Below are 24,561 nucleotides of genomic sequence, written 5' to 3' on the forward strand. Positions count from 1 at the left end.
GTGGTCTAGCTAGGGTACCGAGGTGCTATAAAAGGCCTATACCCCATGAAGGATAAAGTTAAGGCCATCAAAGAAATACGTCAGAATTAAAATATTTCTGAGGCCTCATAAACTACTATGGGAAAATCGATCCCAAACTCGGCCGTTCTATGGTCACCTCTGCACACACTGTTAAAAAAACACCAAAAGTCGTCATGGCAGGCGCTGCAGGATGAAGCCTCCATGAAGGTGAAGCAGCAGTTATTATCATCGAACATCTTGCCTCATTACGACCTCAAGAGAGAACTTGTGATGCCTTTTCATAATGGAGTAGCAACAGTCCTTTCCCGTTGATGGCACAAAGAGACCTATAGCAAATTCATCCAGAACCTTGGCGGACATGAAAAGATGCTATTCTCTGATTAAAAAGGAAGGATTGGCTGTTATTTTTGGGGTGACGAGATACCACCCATATGTCTACGGCCAACATTTCAGAATCATAACAGATCATAAATCTCTGCTGGGCCTTTTCAAAGAGGATAAAGTGATTTTCCCCCATCACCTGGCTCAGATCCAACATTGGGCATTATTGTCAATGGCCTACAAATACTCTATTGCGCACCGCCCAGGAACACAAATTGCCAACGGGGATGCCCTGAGTTACCTCCCGCTGCTCATAAGCTTGGTCTTGCTGCCAGATTTGAAATAAATCATCATGACCTTGAGCATCCTGGACACCTTGCTGGCATCCACAAAGCAGTTTCAAGCATGGACCCAGAAAGACAATTGTGCCATATGATCATCAGCTGCGGAATTCGAGAACACCCCACAGATGACTTGAAGTCCTTCCACACTAAACAACAAGAGCTGAGTAAAGAAGATGGGATTATCCTTTGGGGAGGCTGAGTGGTCGTCCTCTGCCCAGGTCGGCACCCAATCCTGCCGGAATTACATATTGGACAGCCCAGAGTATCCAAGATGAAAATGCTCGCAGGGAGCTCTGGCTGGTGGCCTAGGCTCAATACAGACACTGAGAACCAGATGAATCAGTGCTCCAGTACTCGGAGAACAAGAAGCTGCCACCTTCCGCTCTTTGCACGCATGAGAGTGGCCAGGAAGAACATGGTATGGGTGCATGTGAACCTTGCTGGCCCATCTTGGGATCGATGTTCCTTATTATGGTTTCCCAATCAAGATTGTTAGAAATACATTATAAGTCCTCCATGACTTCACATGCATCAATTAAAGAACTCCGGCCATGTCTCTGTACCCACAGCATACCAGAAGCCCTCGTATCCGATAATGGTACCCCCTTTCCCAGTGGCATTCCTGAAGTCAAATGACCTGATGGTTCTCTGGATATGAAATTAGCCCAGTTCTTCGTTGAACATGACACCAGAAGATATGAAAGGTCTTTCAGAACAGGAGATGGCATTCATGTGCGGAACTTTGGTGATGGCACTCAGTGGATCCCAGGAGGTCTATTGGAAAAGTCTAGTTCAAGGGCAGCACAGTGGCACAGTGGTTTGCACTGCTGCCTCATGGCGGTGAGGATCAGGGTTCAATCCTGGCCCCAGGTCACTGTCCATGTGAAGTTTGCAAATTTTTGGGTTGTGTGGGTGAGACCCACGCAAACACGGGGAGAATGTGCAAACTTCACACGGACAGTGACCTGGGGCCAGGATTGAACCCTGGTCCTCAGCGCCATGAGGCAGCAGTGCTAACCACTATGCCGCCCTTGGACTAGATTTTAGCCACGCTAAATTACCCCTTAATTGGAAAAAAGAATTGGGTACTCTCAATTTATTTTAAAAACGGAAAAGACTGGTCCAGTTTCTTACAAAATCACAGTCCAAGGGGAGGCCGTTAAAAAACACTTGGAGCACCTGAGAAGCAGGGAATCCACTCGAGCGGAGACAATTTCAGCAGAGATCAGGGGCTGGATTCTCTGATTTTCAGGCATGTCCTGACTCTGGCGTGGGAACGGTGGCATTTTACGACCGGAACGGCCACCAATAGTCCGTTTGGTAGGAGGCTAACAAACAGGTAGCATAGAGCACCTGGCTCTAGCTGCCGATACAGTTGGAGAATTGTTCGGTCCGTGGCTGCGCATGCGCACGGCTGCGGCCTGCAGCGGCCACATCGTGCAACATGGCGTTGGCCACGCGCGGAACCGACCCGCCAAATAGTGCCCCCCCCTTTGGCCAGCTCGCGACACCAGACCACTCCCCAAAAGTGCCCCCAACCCCTGCCAAAGTCCCCCCTGCCCGAGGATCAGCTCTCCCCTGACTGGCAGCGCTGGACTGAATCCGCAGCTGCCACACCGAGTTCCCGACAAATAATAGCATACGCGACCGACGCCATTGGGAACTCAGCTGGTCGGAGCGGAGCGTCTTAGAGGGCGTCGCTTTGCAGGAGGTGGATAATTGCGAAAGCGGCGCCGCCCCCAATTTCAGTGCGAACGTTGATTTTTCCGGCCGATCGCCGAACGCGATTTCAGCGTTGCCGACCGGAGAATCCCGCCCCATATCCCCAACGCCCATTACGACCACCTCCAGCAAGGGGATTCAGCCTATGGGGGAATCTAAGAGTCATTCCCCCCCATGATGAAGGTTCAGTGTCCGAAATGGAGATTGAGGAGATTGATCCTCCGCTAAAGGTCAGCATTGAAGACGAGCCTCCGTCTGTGACTCTTCAACACTCAACAAGGAAACAAAATCCTCAGTCCATTTCACGTCCCCTGATTGACTCTATCTGTCACCGAATCGAGGCCTTGTGCCAAGTGATGAAAGAGACATTGCCGCGGGAGTGAGGACGATGATTCAGACTTGAGAGTGGAAAGAACTTGAAGAGACCCACAAATCCCTTCTCAAGACAACCAAGATGTGGAGATGCCGGCGTTGGACTGGGGTGAGCACAGTACGAAGTCTTACAACACCAGGTTAAAGTCCAACAGGTTTGTTTCGATGTCACTAGCTTTCGGAGCGCTGCTCCTTCCTCAGGTGAATACAACCAAATGAAGACAACCAAAGTTAGGTTACAAATGCAGTCTTGCCATTGTCAACTGCATCCTGAGAATAACTAAAAAGTACTAAGGTCCTACAAAAAGTTAATTAAACTGATGCACCTGGGGCTGGATTCTCCCCAGGAAAACTGGTGTAAAAGAGCCACCGATTTCCGTTTTGCTGGGGGCTAGCAGGGAGGCAGCGTGGAGCTTGCAGCTCTGGCTGCAGATACGGCCCTCAGCACTTCTGGTTCCAAGACCGTACATGTGCAGGGTGGCAGCCTGCAGCGGCCACGCCGTGCTCCATGGCAGACTCAGCCCGCGGACCTGGACTGCCAAAGTAGTGCCCCTCTCCAAGCATTTGCGCTTCCCGGACTGCCCACCCACAGTGCCTCCAGCCCCGAATGAAGCCCCCCCTGCCCGCCGATCGGCCCTCCCCCAATTGTGGCAGCCCTGGACAGAGTCCGCAGCCACCACGCGAGCTTCCTGGGCGGTGTGAGCACACGTAACCAACGCTGTCGGGAACCCGGCCAGTCAGGGACGGAGCATCATGGGGCGGACCTCAGGCAATGACCTGAGGCGGTGAATAATCGGCGCGGCGTACTTCTGGAGTACGCTATTTTTCAGGGGGCGGAGAATTGAAAACGGGCTCCACTCCCGATTTTGGCGCCAAAACGGATTCTCCGCCCCATCGAAGTATGCGATTTTGGCGTCGGGGAGCGGGGAATTCAGCCCCTGGTCTATCAGTTATTTTGTATGAGTAACATTGGTTGAGGGAGGATGTTTGTTTGGACAATGTGTAAACTGCCCACTTTACCTCAAACAGTCCTGTGGGATACTTTATTTCCCCAGCCCAGAAAACTAACTATAAAGTATCATCCAAATAATAGTATCTCCAACAATATAAAGGCGGCACAGTGGTTAGCACTGTTGCCTCACAGTGCCAGGGACCTGGGTTCAATTCTGGCCTGGAGTGACTGTGTGGGGTTTGCACTTTCTCCCGTGTCTGCATGGGCTTCCTCCGGGTGCTCCAGTTTCCTCCCACAGATATGCAGGTTTGATGGATTTGCCATGATAAAATTGCCCCTTAGTGTCCAAGGATGTACAGGTTAGGTGAGGTTACGACACTGAAGCGTCACTTTAGATTGTATGCTCATGGGGGGCTTGAACCTAAAGGCAATAGTTGAGCTAAGCTGACACAGTTGAGCTAAGCTGACACTCATTTTGGTCAACATCTGGGGCGAGATTCTTCGACCCCCCGCCGGGTCGGAGAATTGCCGGGGCCGGGCGTGAATCCCGCCCCCGCCGGTTGCCGGCACCGGAGATTGGGCGCGGGCGGGAATCGCACCCCGCGCCGGTTGGCGGGCACCCCCCCCGCGATTCTCCGGCCCAGGTGGGCCGAAGTCCCGCTGCTAGGATGCCTGTCCCGCCGGCGTGGATTAAACCACCTCTCTTACCGGCGGGACAAGGCGGCGCGGGTGGGCTCCGGGGTCCTGGGGGGGCGTGGGGCGATCTGGCCCCGGGGGTGCCCCCACGGTGGCCTGGCCCGCGATCGGGGCCCACCGATCCGCGGGCGGGCCTGTGCCGTGGGGGCACTCTTTTCCTTCCGCCTTCGCCACGGTCTCCACCATGGCGGAGGCGGAAGAGACTCCCTCCACAGCGCATGCGCGGGGATGCCGTGAGCGGCCGATAATGCTCCCGCGCATGCGCCGCCCGGCAATGTCATTTCCGCGCCAGCTGGCGGGGCACCAAAGGCCTTTTCCGCCAGCTGGCGGGGCGGAAATTAGTCCGGCATGGGCCTAGCCCCTCAAGGTTGGGGCTCGGCCCCCCAAGATGCGGAGGATTCCGCACCTTTGGGGCGGCGCGATGCCCGACTGATTTGCGCCGTTTTTGGCGCCGGTCGGCAGACATCGCAACGATACCGGAGAATTTCGCCCCTGATATTCTTTCATATTACAAGGAAGGTTACTAATTTTATTTTTTTCTCTTTGTTTGTTACAGAAGTAACTGTGTTAATGTCTTGGTAACCACGACGCAACTCGTGCCAGCACTTGCCAAAGTCCTATTGTATAGCTTAGGTGGTGTTTTCCCTATTGAAAATATTTACAGTGCAACCAAAATAGGTAAGGATCAACCAAAAAATACTTGCAGCATTATAATCACTGAAACTATATTGAGATTACAGAATGTCACAGGAACTAAGGGTACAGCTTTTAGTTGCCACAACCAACATATGGTCAATCTTGCTAGGCAATAATGTCCTATTAGTTCCACTGTGCAGTTCATCATTTTGCAAAGGCCATTTAATGTTTACGTTAGTTTTGTTTTGTTCTGAATTTGAGTCAAATGGGTTAGGTTAAATTAATTGTGAGGTGCACTCCATAAATCCGTGAACCCACCCCTCCAGTGAGAGTGCAGGAGAGTGGGTGCTAGTGACCTCTGCAAAGTAACTGCAATCAGAGGGATTTCATCTCCGTTAAATAGAGCAGCCAATGCCCCGGCTACTATGGGGAGGCAGGGTGGGATAGACAGGAAATATGTCAGTGACCAATCAATTTTTGACTGCTGTGCCACCAAACCATTTGATAATACTGATCGGACTCCTTTATTCAAGAAAATTCCTGCTGCCTTGATTTTCGCCACTATGCTGCCATGGTGTTTTGGATCACGGGACCCCAAGGTTCTTCCAAAATCCAGGTAACTCAGTGTATGAGACACTGGGCCTAAAGAAATTCCCATAGCTTTATCTGTGTAATACATTAACATGGTTTGTTGGATATGGTCGACTGTATTTGGAGGTGACACGTTTATTCCATTTTTTTTAAGAGGGTTTATGAAGGATTATGATGATCATTCCCACCTGTTTTCTTGCATCATTTACTTTCAATATTTGGTTATTTACTTAAACAACTACTAAAGCCTTGAAAAAATTACCTGACTACATGAGAGCTGACCTGACAATGAAACGCTGTCAAATAATAATAATCACTTATTGTCACAAGTAGACTTCAATGAAGTTACTGTGAAAAACCCCTAGTCGCCCCATTCCGGTGCCTGTTTGGGGAGGCTGGTACGGGAATTGAACCCACGCTGCTGTCCCTGTTCTGCATTACAGGCCAACTGTTTAGCCCACTGTGCTAAACCAGCTCCGAAGAATAAGAATACATAACCTGATTGTTTGAAAAGCTGCTTAACTTTATCACAGATCCGGAGTGGTTGAGGAACTAATTAATATTTAGTACAGATTCTGGTTTAATGGGAGACTGTTTGCCATTAATACAGTCCCTTCCCAGGAGAAAACTTATTTAACATTAGTACAACCACCAAACATATAAACAAACTATAATTGGCATAGATTGTATGAGGAACTAATATAAGATTAGTAAGTTATTACTCTTAAGAATTAAGGACAGGCAACTCAGTTTTTAGCTTAATTACATACTAAATATTAGTACTACAGACTTCAGAAATGTGACTTTGAAAGGTTTGATAAGACCTAAGAGAAATCAAGCATTACAAAGTCAATAGGGAGAAGTAACAACCAGTTGGGGCAGAAATTATACTTTGTTATGTCCATTTTATGGATAAAAGGCCTAAAACAAGTATCAATGTCCAATCTTGGGGGCACACATTTTTACCCAAAGAATCCAGAAAAAACCTAACTCAACCAGAAAGCGAGGGGAGATGTACAAACTTCCAAAAATGTGCTTCAGAAGTAAAGTAAAATAAGAATAGTTGTGGGACCCAAATTTAACCTTAGGAAATTCTTCCAACATTAAAACAGCAAGAAAGTTACAATTGAAATTTCAGAAGAGTGCAAGTAAGACTAAAACTAAGGGGAAGAAGTCTGATAAAGTTAGAGGGAGAGGGCTCTGTTATAAGGGTTTCTTCCCGCATTAGGGAAACTCAGAGCCTTCACCATCACTTCCTGGGGCCCACTGTCATGCTCCCATTAGTTGGCTGAACAGATGGTTTGCGATGCGGAGCCATGCCTACAGCATGGCTTCAATTTCCATACTGGCTGACGATATTCACAAAGGCACTGCCTTCTCAATCTTGCCCCTCGCCTAAGGTGTGGCGACCCTCAGCTCGCTCTCTCTCAATGGGAGAACAGCTTATGGTCCTCTGGAACTATGGCAACTTTAGTGACCCTGGAACACAGCAGTGTATGGGGTGCTATAAAGTCATGGGATGGCTATACAGTCAGTTGAAATGAAAATTGCTTGTGATGTAAATGGGCTGTCAATTCACTCTACCCAGGGGCTGGTTTAGCACAGTGGGCTAAACAGCTGGCCTGTAATGCAGAACAGGGACAGCAGCGTGGGTTCAATTCCCGTACCAACCTCCCCGAACAGGCGCCGAAATGGGGCGACTCGGGGTTTTTCACATTAACTTCATTGAAGCCTACTTGTGACAATAAGTGATTATTATTATCTTGCACTAGCACAAAAGGGCAAATTCAGCTCCTGTGTATCAATGTTAGATGAAAAGAAGAACAAGCTGTCGTACTATCTCCCACCAGCATTTGCTGTCTGTGTTCACACTTAGGTGAAGAACTCACGGGTTGACATCACTTGTGCCCCAACACAAGTCAGTGTCGTTTTGAAGACGAGAAAAGTGAGGAAAATGGGGCGGGATTCTCCACTACCCGGCGGGGCGGGGGTCGCGGCGCCGAGGAGTGGCGTGAACCACTCCGGCGTTGGGCCGCCCCAAAAGTGCGGAATCCTCCGCACCTTAGGGGCTAGGCCCACCCCGGAGTGGTTTGCGCCCCTCTGGCCGACGGGGAAGGGGTTTGATGCCACGCCAACGGGCGCTGAAGGGCCTCCGCCGGCCGGTGCGAGTTGGCACATGCGCGGGAGCACCAGCGTGTGCTGGTGTCATCCCGGCGCATGCGCGGGAGGGTTCGTCTCCGCATTGGCCATCGCGGAGGACCACAGCGGCCGATGCGGAGGAATAGAGTGCCCCCACGGCACAGGCCCGCACACGGATCCATGGGCCCTGATCGCGGGCCAGGCCACCATGGGGGCACCTCCGGGGCCAGATCCCCCCGCGCCCCCCCCGAGAACTGCGGAGGCCGCCCACGGAGCTGGGTATCGCTGGTAGGGACCAACCTTGATTTACACCGGTGGGACCCTCGTTAAACGGGCGGGACTTCGGCCCATCGCGGCCCGGAGAATTCGGGCGGCCCTGGGGCCCATTGAGTCGCACCGGTCCCCGCCATTCTCCTAGGCGGGCAGCGCGATTCACGCGGGGGCGATTTTTTGGGGGGCCGGAGAATTCGGAGGACAGCAGGGGCGGGATTCAAGGCCGACCCGCGGCGATTCTCCAACCCAGCGGGGGGTCGGAGAATCCCGCCCATGCTTATTTATTTTATTATTTTTTAATTATTTTTTTCTCCCCCCGTGCAGTGAGTGCTCCGCTCCTCCCCCAGCGCAGTGAGTGCTCCGCTCATCCCCATATAGTGAGTGTTCTGCTCCTCCCCCCGCGCAGTGAGTGCTCCGCTCCTCCCCCCATTTAGTGAGTGCTCCGCTCCTCTCCCCATTTAGTGAGTGCTCCGCTCCTCCCCTGCGCAGTGAATGCTCCGCTCCTCCAGCGCGCAGTGAGTGCTCCATCCCTCTTTCCCATGCAGTGAGTGCTCCACCCCCTCCCCACGCAGAGTGCTCTGCCCCCTCCTCCCCCCACACAGTGAGTGCTCCGCCTCTCCCCCCACGCAGTGAGTGCTCCGTCCCTCCCCCACGCAGTGAGTGCTCTGTCCCTCCCCCCACGCAGTGAGTGCTCTGCCCCTTATCCCCCACGCAGTGAGTGCTCCGCCCCTCCCCCAGCACAGTGAGTGATCTGCCCCTACCCCCCACGCAGTGAGTGATCTGCCCCTCCCCCCTGCGCAATGAGTGCTCCTTCCCCCCCATGCAGTGAGTGCTCCACCCCCCCCATGCAGTGAGTGCTCCGCCCCTCCCCCCTGTGCAGTGAGTGCTCCACCTCTACCCCCCATGCAGTGAGTGCTCCACCCCACCCCCACGCAGTGATCTGCCCCCCCGCGCAGTGAGTGCTCCACCCCTCCCCCCTGCGCAGTGAGTGCTCCGCCTCCCCCACGCAGTGAGTGCTCTGCCCCCCCGTGCAGTGAGTGCTCCACCCCCTCCCCACGCAGTGAATGCTCCGCCCCTCCCCGCACGCAGTGAGTGCTCCACCCCTCCCCCCTGCGCAGTGAGTGCTCCGCCTGCCCCACGCAGTGAGTGCTCCGCCCCTCCCCCTGTGCAGTGAATGCTCCACCCCTCCCCCTGTGCAGTGATTGCTCCGCCCCTCCCCCACTGCAGTGAGTGCTCCACCCCTCCCCGTGTAGTTAGTGCTCCGCCCCTCCCCATGTGCAGTTAGTGCTCCATCCCCCCGTGCAGTGAGTGTTCCGCCCCTCCCCCCCCCCCGCACAGTGAGTGCTCCGTCCCTCTCCCCCCACGCAGTGAGTGCTCCGTCCCCCTGCGCAGTGAGTGCTCTGCCCCTCCCCCTGGCGCAGTGAGTGCTCCACCCCTCCCCCATGCAGTGAGTGCTCTGCCCCTCCCCCTCCCCACGCAGTGAGTGCTACGCCCCTCCCCCGCACAGTGGGTGCTCCGTTCCCCCGTGCAGTGAGTGCTCTGCCCCTCCCCCCGGTGCAGTGAGTGCTCCCCCCCCACACGCAGTGTGTGCCCCGCCCATGATTATTGAACACCAAGAAGCCCAGCCTTCAAATTGCCAGCCCACGTGTAGTTTTGAAGAAAAAGTATGACTTGAGACAGAGTTTGTTGAACCATTAGGGAGACTGACAATATAGGGGCAGGTGGCAGACTGAGGTACATCATTACTAATGGATTGAGGGAGATGAAATATAAAGCTGTCCAGCTGTATTCAAGTGAATGCTGTACACTGCAGTGTTATATTCTCTCGTGCTATTCTTAATGTTTTTTCCAAAGATAATTTGAGCATGTTCCCACAAGGCTGATTTTAATTGTGTACAGTATAGTAAAACAGATTTAAAGGCTGAGCCATGCGTTGTTTTTCAGGCAAAGAAAGCTGTTTTCAGCGTATAGTGTCCAAATTTGGCACTAAAGTTACTTATGTTGTCATTGGAGATGCCCGAGATGAAGAGCATGCCGCTACTCAGGTAAATTCACCCTGAACTCTTCCTCATTTATCTTCCAGGCAAAGAAAGTTGCTTTGAACGAATTATGCAAAGGTTTGGCAGAAAAGTAGTATATGTTGTTATTGGGGATGGTGTAGAAGAAGAACAGGCAGCAAAAAAGGTAACAAGTCTGCTAAATATTGTTGGTGCACCATTTAGATTTATTGCTCTGGGCTTTTCTTTGTTTGAATTTACGTGATGTTGGAAAAGGTTTTTCCAAGTGTGCATTAATGTAATTAGCTTGTAGAGCATGATGAGATAGCTCCCTGAACAAGTCGCTTTGTGAACTAGAATTAATATAATTCATCTTATTAGCTAATGGATTTGGTCTTCATTTTAAGGTGGTGGTTAATTCTTTTTTTTCTTGCATGAATTTTTGAGAAATGGTGTGTGCTCCTTTATAAAGTCTTGTATGGACCAAATCAGATTTTGCATGCTTTAAGTATCAATTGTGATGTGCCTTTCCTCAAGGATTATATCAATAAAAAATCTACTCAATTACATTGTAAGACATTGATATCAAATATCCAAAAGTCGCCTATTGCTTTGAAACATGTTAGTTGCACAACTAAAAATATTAAACTATCTTAATACTTTAAAATGGGACATGAGTTGAATTTTGTAGCATGCAACCCATGAGGCCGTCAGGCTGACAAGATCTTCCAAGGAGCAAGAATTGTACATGCAAGTTAAAGCGACTAATAACTTGAAGATTAATGGCTTAGTACTTACATGGCCCAGTTGTCAATCCATTCACTGTTCTTGTGTTATAGATCAGCACATATGAGCAACAAGGCAGTTATCGATGGAAGATGCAGATAGCATAATGAAGCATAAGAACCAGGCAATTTAATTTGAATTAGCAGTAATGGCAATTAAGGAAATTAAAAGTTCCAAGTGCCAAAACATGTATCAAAGTGTGCAGTATCTATTAAGAATTCTCAACAAAGTAAATCACAGGTGGGAGTGTTTTGTATAATTTTATTTATATAATCAAGAAATGATGGGGGCTTGTAAGAAAGGCACAGCAATAATTGTGGAAGATTTTAACCTTCATATAGATTAGATTGGCAAACAGGCGGCGTGGTGGCACAGTAGTTAGCACTGCAGCTTCATGACGCTGAGGACCGGGGGTCACTGTCCGTGTGGAGTTTGTACATTCTCCCCGTGTCTGCATGGGTCTCAAAATATGTACAGACTAGGTGGATTGGCCACGCTAAATTGTCCCTTAATTGAAAAAAATAATTGGGTACTCAAAATTTATATTAAAAAATACATTAGATTGGCAAAGGCATTCTAGAGGATGAGTTCATAGAGTTTATTCAGCAAGGTTTCTTAGAACAATACATTCTAGAACTCACAAGGGAATAGCTATTTTATACTGGGCAATGTGTCATGTGAGAGGATTGATTAATGTCTTCATAATGAAGGATCCTCTAGTTAAGAGTGACCAGAATAAGGTGGAATTTCACATTCAGTTCATTTCACATTCAGTTTGAAGGTGAGAAATTTGGGGGTGAAACTAGTGTCTTAAACTTAAATAAAGGCAATTACAAGGGTGTGAAGACAGAAAATGTTGGAAAACACGGCAGGTCTGGCAAAGTTAACATTTCCAGTCGCATATGACTGTTCTTTGTCCAGAAGCAAAGTTGGCGTGGAACCATCCTGCTCCATGTTGGCCTGCCACAACAGCCATAATGCACTGAAGGAGCCATAATGCACTTAACAAGGGCAATATGGGACTCCTGCCCCTCACTGGGGAGGGTGGCCCGCCCTCTGGAGCTACCAGACATTCCGATTAGTAGGCAACTCCATCAGCTGGCAGAGGCAAGAGTGCATTAGTCGGGACTGCAATTAGAGGAGTGTAGCACAATTAATTACTCACGAGACGAGAAGAGATGAAGTCAATTGAAGGCTTTATTAAGCAGACTTGTTCTCCAGCAGCTCAGTTACAGAATGCAGTTGCTGGGAGAACCCAGGTTCTTATACTGCGCCTTACTGGGTGGAGACAGCAGGCGGCAGATCCAATCAGGACCCAGTGTCTGTCTACCAATAGCCTCTCGGCATCACAGGGTACCGTACTACCCCTAATACATACCACCACATTCACCCCTTGTTAAAAAAGAACCCGGCGGGGTGGTGGGTCGCAGGGTGGTGGGGGTTTACAAAGCTGGTACTGGAATTCCCTTAACACAGTGGCTATGCATTGATCTCAACGGTTAACTATTTACATTGCCGCTTTTACTGGGCTATTGAATTACTTACAGATTTTACTTTGTCACGCGGATTCAACGAGTCGAGTGGGTGTCCTAGTTGTCCTTGTCGATCGTCTCAGCCCTGGTGGTGGTGCAGGTGCTGGCTCGGGCACTGGCGTCTCTGGGAGCGTCGCGCTGTTTGTTCTTGTTTCACTACTCCTGGGCGGGCACAGGAGGAGGACCGATCCACCCGGGAAGGAAGCGGCCGTGGGGTACGCCGGCAGGAGGGAGGGGATGATTGGGGTTGGGGAGGGGGGGTGGGGAGTTCCAGCGGGCGCCAGGTCCCGCAGGGAGACCGTGTCCTGTCGGCCGTCGGGGTATGCCACGTAGGCGTATTGAGGGTTCGCATGGAGAAGATGAACCCTCTCAACCAACGGGTCCGATTTGTGCGCCCGCACATGCTTTCGGAGCAAGATGGGTCCAGGGGCTGCCAGCCAGGTCGGAAGTGACGTTCCGGAGGAGGACTTCCTAGGGAAGACAAGGAGGCGCTCGTGAGGCGTTTGATTAGTTGTGGTACACAGCAGCGACCAGATGGAGTGGAGGGCATCCGGGAGGACTTCCTGCCAACGGGAAACTGGGAGACTTCTGGACCATAGGGCCAGTAGGACGGTCTTCCAGACCGTACCATTCTCCCTCTCTACCTGACCGTTCCCCCGGGGGTTGTAACTGGTCATCCTGCTCGAGGCAATGCCCTTGCTGAGCAGGAATTGACGCAGTTCGTCGCTCATGAAGGAGGACCCCCTGTCGCTATGGATGTATGCGGGGAAACCGAACAGTGTAAAGATGGTGCAGAGGGCTTTAATGACCGTGGCCGCGGTCATGTCGGGGCAGGGGATGGCGAAAGGGAAACGGGAGTATTCGTCCACCACGTTTAGGAAGTACGTGTTGCAGTCGGTGGAGGGGAGGGGGCCTTTGAAATCCAGACTGAGGTGCTCAAAGGGTCGGGAAGCCTTTATCAGGTGCGCTCTATCTGGCCTGAAAAAGTGCGGCTTGCACTCCGCGCAGATTTGGCAGTTCCCGGTGGCTGTTCGGACGTCCTCAACAGATTAGGAGAGGTTGCGGGTCTTCACAAAGTGGTAGAACAGAGTGACCCCCGGTGGCAGAGGTCCTCGTGGAGGGCTTGGAGGCGGTCTACTTGTGCATTGGCACATGTGCGGCAGGATAGGGCATCGGACGGCTCGTTCAGCTTTCCGGGACGATACAAGATCTCATAGTTATAGGTGGAGAGCTCGATCCTCCACCTCAAGATCTTGTCGTTCTTGATTTTGCCCTGCTGTGCATTATCGAACATGAAGGCTACCGACCGTTGGTCAGTGAGGAGAGGGAATCTCCTGCCGGCCAGGTAATGCCTCCAATGCCGCACAGCTTCTACTATGGCTTGGGCTTCCTTTTCCACTGAGGAGTGGCGGATTTCTGAGGCGTGGAGGGTCCGGGAGAAAAAGGCCACGGGTCTGCCCGCTTGGTTGAGAGTGACCGCCAGAGCTACGTCGGATGCGTTGCTCTCGACTTGGAAGGGGAGGGACTCGTCGATTGCGTGCATCGTGGCCTTTGCGATATTCGCTTTGATGCGGCTGAAGACCTGGCGGGCCTCTGTCGACAGGGGGAAGGTAGTGGACTGAATTAGTGGGCGGGCCATGTCCGCGTAGTGGGGAACCCACTGGGCATAGTACGAGAAGAAGCCCAGGCAGCGTTTCAGGGCTGTGGAGCAGTGGGGGAGGGGTAACTCCATAAGGGGGCGCATGCGTTCAGGGTCGGGGCCTATCACTCCATTACGCACTACGTAGCCAAGGATGGCTAGACGGTCGGTGCTAAACACATTTTTCCTTGTTGTAGGTGAGGTTCAGGGCGTTAGCGGTCTGGAGGAATTGCGGAGGTTGGCGTCGTGGTCCTGCTGGTCATGGCCGCAGATGGTTACATTGTCGAGGTATGGGAACGTGGCCCACAAACCATGCTGGTCAACCATTCGGTCCATCTCCCGTTGGAAGACCGAGACTCCGTTAGTGACGCCAAATGGGACCCTTAAAAAGTGGTAGAGCTGCCCGTCTGCCTCGAAGACCATGTACTTGCGGTCACTCGGGCGGTTGGGGAGCTGGTGGTATGCGGACTTAAGGTCCACCATGGAAAAGACCTTGTATTGTGCAATCCGATTGACCATGTCGGATATGCGGGGGAGAGGGTACGCATCTAGCTGCGTGTACCTATTGATGGTTTGACTATAGTCTACGACCATCCTCTGCATCTCCCCGGTCTTCACAACTACCACCTGGGCTCTCCAGGGACTATTGCTGGCCTGGATTATGCCTCCCTTCAACAGCCGCTGGACTTCAGACCGGATAAACGTTCGGTCCTGGGCGCTGTACCGTCTGCTCCTAGTGGCGACGGGTTTGCAATCCAGGGTGAGGTTCGCAAACAAGGAAGGCGGTTCAACCTTGAGGGTCGCGAGGCTGCAGATAGTGAGTGGGGGTATAGGGCCGCCGAATTGGAACGTTAAGCTCTGGAGGTTACATTGAAAATCTAACCCTAGGAGAGTGGGAGCGCAGAGGTGGGGGAGGACATAAAGCCGATAATTCTTAAACTCTCTCCCCTGCACTGTTAGGTTCGCGATGCAGAACCCTTTGATTTCTACGGAATGGGATCCCGCTGCCAGGAAAATCTTTTGGGTACTCGGATGGATTGAAAGAAAACAACGTCTTACCGTATCCGGGTGGATAAAACTTTCCGTGCTCCCAGAGTCGATCAGACATGGCGTTTCGTACCCGTTAACCAGCACTATTGTTGTTGCCGTTTGGAGCGTCCGGGGCCGCGACTGGTCCAGGGTCACCGAAGCCAGTCGGGGTTGCTGCATCGGGGCGTTTTCTTCAGGTCCTGTGGAGCCGTCTATGCTGGGGTCCTTGGCTATCAGCCAAGATGTCGGCGTCCACGGATCGCACGCGGTCGGGAGTGGACAAAATGGCCGCGCCCATGGATCGCATGTGGCCGGAGGGTCACAAGATGGCGGCGCCCATCGCCCCCGCGTGGAGTCCGGGACCCAAAATGGCGGCGCCCGTTGGACGCACATGGATCGTTGGGGGGGTTGAGTCTGCTGTCCCCGTTCTCCCCCAGAGATTGCGGCGACCCCCCGGGACTGGCACACCACTGAATAGTGCCCCTTCTTGCCGCAACTTTTACAGATGGCCGAGCGGGCCGGGCAGCACTGCTGGGGGGGTTTCGACTGCCCGCAGAAATAGCAGCGGAGCCCCCCCGGGTAGTCTGGTGCTCTGGCCGCGCAGGCTTGTGGGGGGTGCCAGGGAGTCGGTCGCAGCGGGCGCCCACAGAGCCCAAGGGGTTGCCGCGCGGTCGGGGGCGTAAGCGCTGGCATTTTGTGAGGCCACATTGAGGGAGGCCGCAAGGGCCCGTGCCTCCATGATCCCTAGTGAGTCTCTCTCCAGCAGTCCCTGGCCAATTTGGGAGGAGGTCATACCTGCCACAAAAGCATCCCTGATTAGGAGCTCCGTATGTTCGTTTGCGGTCACCGATGGGCAGTTGCAGCTCCTTCCCAATATTAGCAGCGCGCTGTAGAACCCATCCAGTGATTCTCTGGGGAATTGCCGTCTCATCCCGAGTTGGTGGCGTGTGTAGACTTGGTTTACGGGCCGAATGTAGATCCCTCTTAGCATGGTGAGCGCCGTCAGGAAATCCTCCACGTCTTCGATGAGCGTGTAGATCTCCGGGCTCACCCTGGATTGCAGGACTTGCATTTTCTGGTCTTCTGTGGTCCGGCCGGGGGCCGTTCAGAGGTATCCCTCAAAGCATGCTAGCCAGTGTTTAAATACAGCCGCTGAATTTGCTGCATGGGGGCTGATTCACAGACACTCCGGGGCGATCCGGAGCTCCATAGTCTTTTAAGTCTGCTTAATAAATTGTAGCGCAACAATTACTCACGAGATGAGAAGAGATGAAGTCAATCGAAGGCTTTATTAAGCAGACTTGTTCCCCAGCAGCTCAGAATGCGGCTGCTGGGAGAACCTGGGTTCTTATACTCCGCCTTACTGGGTGGAGCCAGCAGGCGGCAGATCTAATCAGGACCCAGTGTCTGTCTACCAATAGCCTCTCGGCATCACAGGGTACCGTACTACCCCTCATACCACCACAAGGACTAAGAAGGCCCGTGGATCCCCAAAGCCTCTAAGACCGTTGTCTTGGGCAGAGAGGGCTTCATCGGGTCAAGGGTGTGGGATGGGGAGCAGGGCATTGTATTTAGGGCTGCAGGGGTTAGAAAGAAAAGGGGGTTCCATCTTTGGGGACTGCCCTCCCTTCCACAGGGGGCAGCCTCTGAAGATCAAAACTCAACTTTCCACCCCTTAGCGAATGGAGCTAAAGAAAATCAGGCTGCCTACTCCTGCCTGATTGCCTTAGCCAAATGTTTTACGGCATGGGCAGTACATCATCAGGGTCAATTCGCTTGGTAAAAATTGTCTTGGGTGGCACGGTAGCACAGTGGTTAGCACTGTTGCTTCACAGTGCCACGGTCCCAGGTTCGATTCCCACTTGGGTCACTGTCTGTGTGGAGTCTTCACATTTCCCCATGTTGGCATGGGTTTCCTCCAGGTGCTCCGGTTTCCTCCAACAAGTCCAGAAAGACATGCTGTTAGGTGAATTGGACATTCTGAATTCTCCCTCTGTGTACCCGAACAGGTGCCGAGTGTGGCAACTAGAAGATATTCACAGTAACTTCATTGCAGAGTTAATGTAAGCCTACTTGGGGCAATAATAAAGATTATTATTATTAGAAGCCTAATTAATCCTTGATTACTTATTTAAATTTGGCGGGTGTGATGCTGCATTCTACATCCATCCTACCACCCCCATATTACGGGGATGAGCTCGGAAGCATGTGGGAAGGTGGCGGTTTCTGTATCTGTCCTGTGATACATGCCCCACCCCACCCCCAGCCCTGTAGAAATTGTACCCCAATGGTTTTTTTGGGGTGGGGGGGGGGGAGGGGGGAGGGGAGAGAGCTTTGGCTAGTTTATTGTACTAATATACAGGTTTGAAAAAATATTGTCCTAGTCCTGGTAGTTAATAATGTTCCATCCATGAAATATGGACAACATCATGACTGATTATTCCCTGTTCCTTTGGAATGAATTACACAATTATTTTAAAAATAGAATGGAATGTTGATTTAATAAATTGCACTACTGCTGCCAATCATTTGAACAGTGATAGGTGAAGAGAAATGGAATAGCTGAGGGATGAATTGGAACTATAGTCTAATCAAATTACGCATTTCTTGAAGTTCAGGTCCTGATCTCAGTGCCAAAAAAATTCCAAACTCATGACGTGCACATGTCCAGAGTTGTTTTGGATGTGCTTTGTGCCATAAGAAAATGAGACACATTTTCATTTTTAGCTATATTATTTCATTGCTTCACTGTTGACTAATCATCTTCCTGTTGGTTAAAATACATGCCACAGCAGCAACAACAAAGATGCTTTAATAGGATAGTACAGCAGGTGTAGCTGGCAAGTACTGTCTACTGTTATTCTTCATTCTGTTAAGATCCAGGATCGAGGCATCACCCCATTGACAATAATGTGCAAATTTTTTGTCCAACCTAGTTCAAAAAAAAAGAACAGACAAGTTTCAAATTCTAGACATAAAAACAAATCTTTTGTTACAAGGAATAGACCCTTAATGAAATATGCTGAAACAGTAGAAATTCACAAGCAAATTGGATTATCTTGCACGATTGTTTTTTGTTCTTGAGATGTGGGCAACTGCGAGCAAGACTTCATTTATTGCTCATGCCTATTGCTCATGCCTAGATGCTGTGATAACTACTTCTCTGGGTGAAATCCCTGAAGATCAAACACATAAGGCGGGATTCCCTGGTTCCCAGCCGCATGTTTCTTGGCCGTGTATCATTCGCTGGCGGGTGGATTCTGTCTTTCCGCCTCTTGTCAATGGGATTTCCCATTGAAACCGCCCTACGCTAGCGTGATACCCACTGGCAGGGCCGCGCTGCAGGCGGTAAAAGTGAATCCCAATGACCGGAAAATTCCGTCCATGGAATGGAGCTAGAATCACATGTAGTCAGATAGGGTAGAGTTGGCATGTTGCCATCACTGAACAACATTTGTGAATTAGCTGGGGTTTTTGACAACATATCGCCTTTCATGGTCATTTTTTTTCTCATACCAACCACAAGTTACCAGATTAATTAATTTTGATTAACAATGGATTTTAAATAAACCCATGAATGCACTACTGCAGACAGAATGACATTGTGTCAATGTGTCTGAAGGTGGGCCTCACACTGGGAACTGTTGTGTGATGTGCTTTGAGCGTCAGCTTGGTGTTCAGAGTACAGTAAGCGATTTAAGTATTCTGTGTAACATTTCTTCTAGAGATTCCAGGTTGGATTCTCCGATCCCATACCAGCCTCCCCGAACAGACGCCGGAATGTGGCGACTAGGGGCTTTTCACAGTAACTTCATTTGAAGCCTACGTGTGACAATAAGCGATTTTCATTTTTCATTTCCTGCAGCTATGTCCACAGGATCCGTCTGGTCTTACGACCAGAAAGTCGGCGCTGCCCCCCACCGATCCTCCGCCCAGTGGGGCGCTAGCAGCCGCGCAGCGTAAAGCCCCCGGCACAGAATTGCCGGGTCCATGGCCACGCATGCGCACGGCGGCGGTGGCGCCGTACAACATGGCGCCGGCCACGCACAGACCCGGCTTGCCAAAAACTGACCCTCTGTAACCAGCTTTGCCACCCCTGGACCACCACCCCCCCCCCCCCCCCCCCAGCCTCCCCAGCCCCTGCCGAAGCCTCCCCCTGCCAGCAGATCGGCTCCCCCCCCCCCCCCCCCCCCGATTGTGGCAGCGCTGGACACTGTCTGCTGCCGCCACATGAGGTCCCCAAAGGTTTTGAGGACATGTGTCCCACGCCGTCGGGGACTTGGCCCATCGGGGCCGGAGCATCGTGGGAGGGCCTTAGCTGACATCTTGAGTACGCCGTTTTTGAGGGAGCGGAGCATCGCAATAATGGCACTGTCCCCGGTTCCAGCCTAAACGTGGATTCTTTGGCTGATCACCGAACGCGATTTTGGCGTCGGCAAACAGAAAATCCTGCCCTATAATTAGCATTAAGATATATATAACAGAAATGCCAGATTTTGAAACTAAAATCTTGAATCATATTTTTCCATTCCATCTTGATTAATAAGGGGATCAGGGGTTATGGGGAGAAGGCAGGAGAATGGGGATGAGAAAATATCAGCCATGATTAAATAGCGGAGCAGACTCGATGGGCCGAGTGATCTAATTCTGCTCCTATGTGTTTTAGTCTTATGGTCATTCAACTGTTTTTCCCATTCATTACACTCATTCATCATTACTATATCTCCTCAGGGAGCCTTATGCAGAGGTTCCTGGCATCACCTGGTTACAGAATTTTACATTCCACTGCCAACAGGGAGTGGCCATAAAATTCTTCAGATCGCCTTCCCACTGGGCTATCATCCACCCTGACCTCTCTGCAATTTCACTGTGGGACAGAGAAGGCCGAGATAAGCTTCCCCTGCTCCTGCCCCAGTTGAATTCCTTAAGTCGCCAACCAATGACCACTTAATGGCCATTTCACAGCCAGCATCAATTTTTAAGCTGATGGGAGGAGATTGGGGCAGGAGGAAGCCCCACCCACCTCCACAATCCTAACGGGCCTTAGCTCCTCTCCCTACACAGAGACCCCAAAAGGTGCATGATCCTGGATTATTGGGACCTAGGCTTGAATGTTTAGGATGGTGGGGGCACAGCCCTTTTTAGATGGGACCAGCCCCGCCATCCAAAGAGTTGACACAACAAGCTTGAGACTAACTCCTGGGACCAGAGACCCAGATAATTGAAATGGGTTCTAGGATGGGGAGGATAGGGAAGGCCTGGGGGATTACGAGGGAGGCTATTGGGGACTAGGTTGTGTAGGGGAGGGAGCCCAGTCAGAAGAAGGCTTCTTATGGAGGCATCCCTTCCGCCCACCACCGCCATACCACCATCATGTTGCCCACCCCCCTCTCCCGACCCCTTTGCCTGCCCATCCCAACCAAGATCTAAGACAGCTCACAACAGTCCAAAGTGGTGCCGGTTAGGTGGATTGGCCATGCTAAATTGCCCTTAGTGTCCAAAAGGGTAAGTGGGGTTACCTGGTTACAGGATTAGGGTGGAGGTGTGGGTTTAAGTAGGGTGTTCTTTCCAAAGGCTTGTACAGACTCTATGGGCAGAATGGCCTCCTTCTGCACTGTAACTTCTATAATCACCTTCTCAAGTGCAATTAAGGATGGAGAATACATTCTGACCTAGCAATACCCACATCCTCCAAATGAATTTTTAAAAATCTTATTTTCGGTTCCCCTCAGAGAGCTGTCAACCCAATAATTGAGGCTGCGATGGAAACAGCCCTTAATTTGCCCATTAATGAGTCACTTAAGGACCTTCATTGGAGAAACAGGGGCTTCCTGATCGAAGCTGTCCCACCCAGTGTAAAATGGCTGTAGGGTTGGAATGGAAAATTTCACAACCCCCCCCCCTTGCTGGCCCGCTGCTCCTCAGAACCTGCTGGGAGGCAGAGGAGAGGATAATATACTGGCCTTAGATGCTGGGCACTACCCATCACTTCCATCATTGCTGGGACAAGCAACTTGGCAGTTCTGAGGCGGGCTTTCCTCCCGAATGAGGGGTGGAAGGCTGGCCTTCAGCCAATTCATGCTTTTGGAGGGTGAAATGGCACTGGGGTAGCAAGTATCGCTCCTTGGATGGCGGGAAGGGAAGTTCTGCCATCGAGAAAATCTGGCCATGTCTGCTTTCTGAAAAAGCATTAAGTTGTAACTAATGTTTTAAACCACTTGGTCCAGTCTCTGAAGGTTTTTGTAAAGATGCTCATCATATCCACTGAAAACTTCTAACCAAAATCTTCAGGGATTAAATCTGGAGATTTGATTTATGCTGAAGGTGAAATAAAATCAATGAACAAAAATAACTAAATAATTATTCCATACATTCAACATAGCAATAGTCTTCTTTCCCTGAGCTGTCTGAGCTCTGTCTTTTGCTGGATTATGAATAAGCAAACTGGGAACAGCATGCTGAAAGAGCAGTGGCACCTCCTGTGACATTACATTGAAATACAATCGTCTCTCTGCCCAAAACTTTTGTTTTCCAAATGATCGAACGATTGAATTGCAGCTGGGAATGATGGCGAGAATTTCTTTCTCTCAGAGGGTTGTCAGCCTGTGGAATTCTCTTCCCCAGAGAGCAGAAGAGGTTGCGTCATTGAATTTATTCAAGGCTGACTTAAACAGCCTTTCGACTCACAAAAGGAATTGAGGGTTATGGGGGACAGATAGGAAAGTGGAGTTGAGACCATAACCAGATCAGCCATGATTTCATTGAATGGCAAAGCAGATCGAAGGGCCGAATGGCCTACTGGTGTTCCTAAGTCCTATGTTCCCACCACTTGTTGTAAACAAATTGAATAGTAAAATCTTTGTAAAATGGGATCGTTGAAGGAATGTCGAGGATTGCCATATCTAATTTGATACAGAATGCATCGTTGAAGGAGGCCCAGAGAAGGGGGAGGGTGTGGTGATGGGGAACGCAACCATTGGTTATCGCAAATAACTTTGCCATGGAATGTCTTCACAGCCACATCGACCCCCACTAAGACATTCTGATCTCGGATAAACTGATGAGGTGATGAGCAGACCTTGGGTACCTCACCAGAGACAGGGGAAGAAAATGTGTGCCATACAAAACCTTTGCTGTACTGAACTGGTTAAGACTGTGGATATTCCCTTCGTCTTTGCGTAGCTTTGGCGCTGGGGACAGGGGTCAGACCTCAAAAGTAATTTTCTTTTTGAATGAAGAGTACTCTTTAAAAAAATTAATGAACATAGAGGGCCAATCTTTCAGGAATCCACGTGTCCCAGCTGCTATCACTCACTGATCAGTCTGGAGTACTCTGGTTTAAAGTTTCAGTGTGTAACAAGGGGTTGCACTGTGGATACCTAATTGAGGGGTGATGTTGCTGACCATTTCTCTCAGTTAAACTCCGTTCCATTTGATTTTCCTTACCAACCCTGAATCCACATTGCCCATGTCTGATTGACAAAAATAAGCCACTACAGCTGGAGTGTTGAAAATTTGGCAGTTTGTAAACTGTTTTTCCTTTCCTTTAAGCCAAGAGGGAATTAATAAATCTTTGCGTCTTCACCACCATTCATCCCCTCCCCCGCCTGTGCATTTAAGTACTCCCACAAATTTATTGAAATGTTACTCCATCATTTAAACTTCTGCAACATTTCTATTATTGAGTGTTTTCTGGGATAGTAATACATTGGCCAGTAGCAGGATCTTCTGGTCCCAGCATCGTCAACAGGCGTTCCCATTGAATGCACCCTTTGCTGCTCATAAACCTGTGGCGGGGTGCACTGTCGGCAGGACCGGAAGATCCCACTGATATGAAATGCTAGAAAATCTCACTATTTGTTTTTTAAATATTTCTATTCAAGGCATTTTCACATATATACACAAAATATCAGCAAAACAACACATCAACTTGAAAAATAACCACAACCCATCTGCCCCCGACACGAACCCCCCCCCCCCCCCCCACACATCCCGTTTTCCCCATTTTATCCCCCTTATTCTCTCCTCCTTGCTGACCCCTCAATCCTCTTTAAAGAAATCGAACCTCTCTGCCGACCCTCGCAGAGTAAACCTAACCTTCCCCAGCCTCAGGAATTCTGCCAGGTCACTCACCCACATTCCCGCTTTCAGCGGTTCCGAGTCCCACCACGTCAACTAAATCCATCTCCGGGCTATCAGGGAGGCAAAGGCCTAAATGTCGGCATCTTTCACCCCCTGGACTCCCGGGTCTTTCGACACCCCAAATATGGTCACCTCCGGATTCGGAACCACCCCCACACCCAACACCTCGGACATCACGTCTGAAAACCCCTGCCAGAACCCCCACAGTCTTGGACACGCCTCGAACATGTCGACGTGATTTGCACCCCACCCTCCCCCCGCACCGTCCACACCTATCCTCTACCCTCACAAGGAATCTGCTCATCCTCGCCACCACCATATGCGCCCTATGCACCACCTTAAACTGGATGAGGCTTAACGTCGCACACAATGAGGACGCGTTCACCTTCCGCAAGGCCTCTGTCCATGTCCCAGCCCCCACCTTCCCTCCCAGCTCCTCCTCCCACTTACGCTTGATATTCCACACCATCAGATCAGTTCCTTATAGTCATCCAACACCTTCCCCTCCCCTACTTCATCTGTCAACAGCACCTTGTCCTGCAACCCAAGGGGCGGCAGCCCACGAAAGGACGGCACCTCTCTCCTCACAAAATTCTGAACCTGCAAGTACCTAAAGCCATTCCCCTTGGGAAGTCCATACTGTTCCTCCAGCCCCACACATTTGCCCCCTACATACAAGTCCCCAAAGCATCCAATCCCCGCCTGCCAACACCCCCTAAACCTTGCATCCCACCCCACTGGCGCAAACCTATGGTTGTCACAGATCGGTGCCCACACCGAGGCACTCCAGCCCGACCAAGGCACTCCAGCCCCATATGCTGCCTCCACTGCCCCCACACCCTTCGGGACGACACCACCACTGGACTTGCAGAGTACATGGCCGGCGAGAACGGTAAAGCCCTCAAACCCGTTCCCCTATACGACGCCACCTCCACCCGCTCCCAAATCGACCCCTCCTCCACAGCCCACTTATGCACCGTTGCAATATTTGCTGCCCAATAATAATTGATCATATCCGTCAACTCCAGCTCCCCACCCCCTCTTGCCCTCGTTCCAAAAACGTCCACCACACCAGCGAGGTCTTCCCCGCCCACGCAAACCCAGAGATCAGCCCACTGACAAATATAGGGAGATTCTGAAATACGAACAGAAACACAGGCAGCACTGTCATTGCACTGTCTGCACCTGCCTAGCCAGCGACAGCAGCAACACATCCCATCTCTTAAAATCCGCCTTCATCTGCTCCACCAGTTGAGCCAAGTTCTGTTTATGCAGCTGCTCCCAGCTCTGCGCCACCTAAATACCTAGGTACCAGAAGCTCGTAACTATCACCCTAAATGGCAACTCCCCTAATCTCCTTTCCTGCACT

General features: G+C 50.9%; 1 protein-coding gene across 20 annotated transcripts in view; it reads left to right on the top strand.

Moving 5' to 3' along the window:
• eya4 (EYA transcriptional coactivator and phosphatase 4) overlaps window positions 1-24,561 on the top strand; it is a 758,447-nt gene that overhangs the window by 728,302 nt on the left and 5,584 nt on the right. For 16 of the 20 annotated variants that reach the window (XM_072499733.1, XM_072499735.1, XM_072499744.1 and 13 more), the window contains 2 exons: window positions 4,985-5,106; window positions 10,151-10,251. In XM_072499733.1, coding sequence (XP_072355834.1) covers window positions 4,985-5,106; window positions 10,151-10,251 — 223 coding nt within the window. Of the gene's footprint in view, window positions 1-4,984; window positions 5,107-10,011; window positions 10,113-10,150; window positions 10,252-24,561 lie in introns of all 20 variants that reach the window. The other 4 variants (XM_072499738.1, XM_072499734.1, XM_072499752.1 and 1 more) reach the window with 1 other exon arrangement.

Source organism: Scyliorhinus torazame, chromosome 4, assembly GCF_047496885.1.
Source record: "Scyliorhinus torazame isolate Kashiwa2021f chromosome 4, sScyTor2.1, whole genome shotgun sequence".
Classification (NCBI taxonomy): domain Eukaryota; kingdom Metazoa; phylum Chordata; class Chondrichthyes; order Carcharhiniformes; family Scyliorhinidae; genus Scyliorhinus; species Scyliorhinus torazame.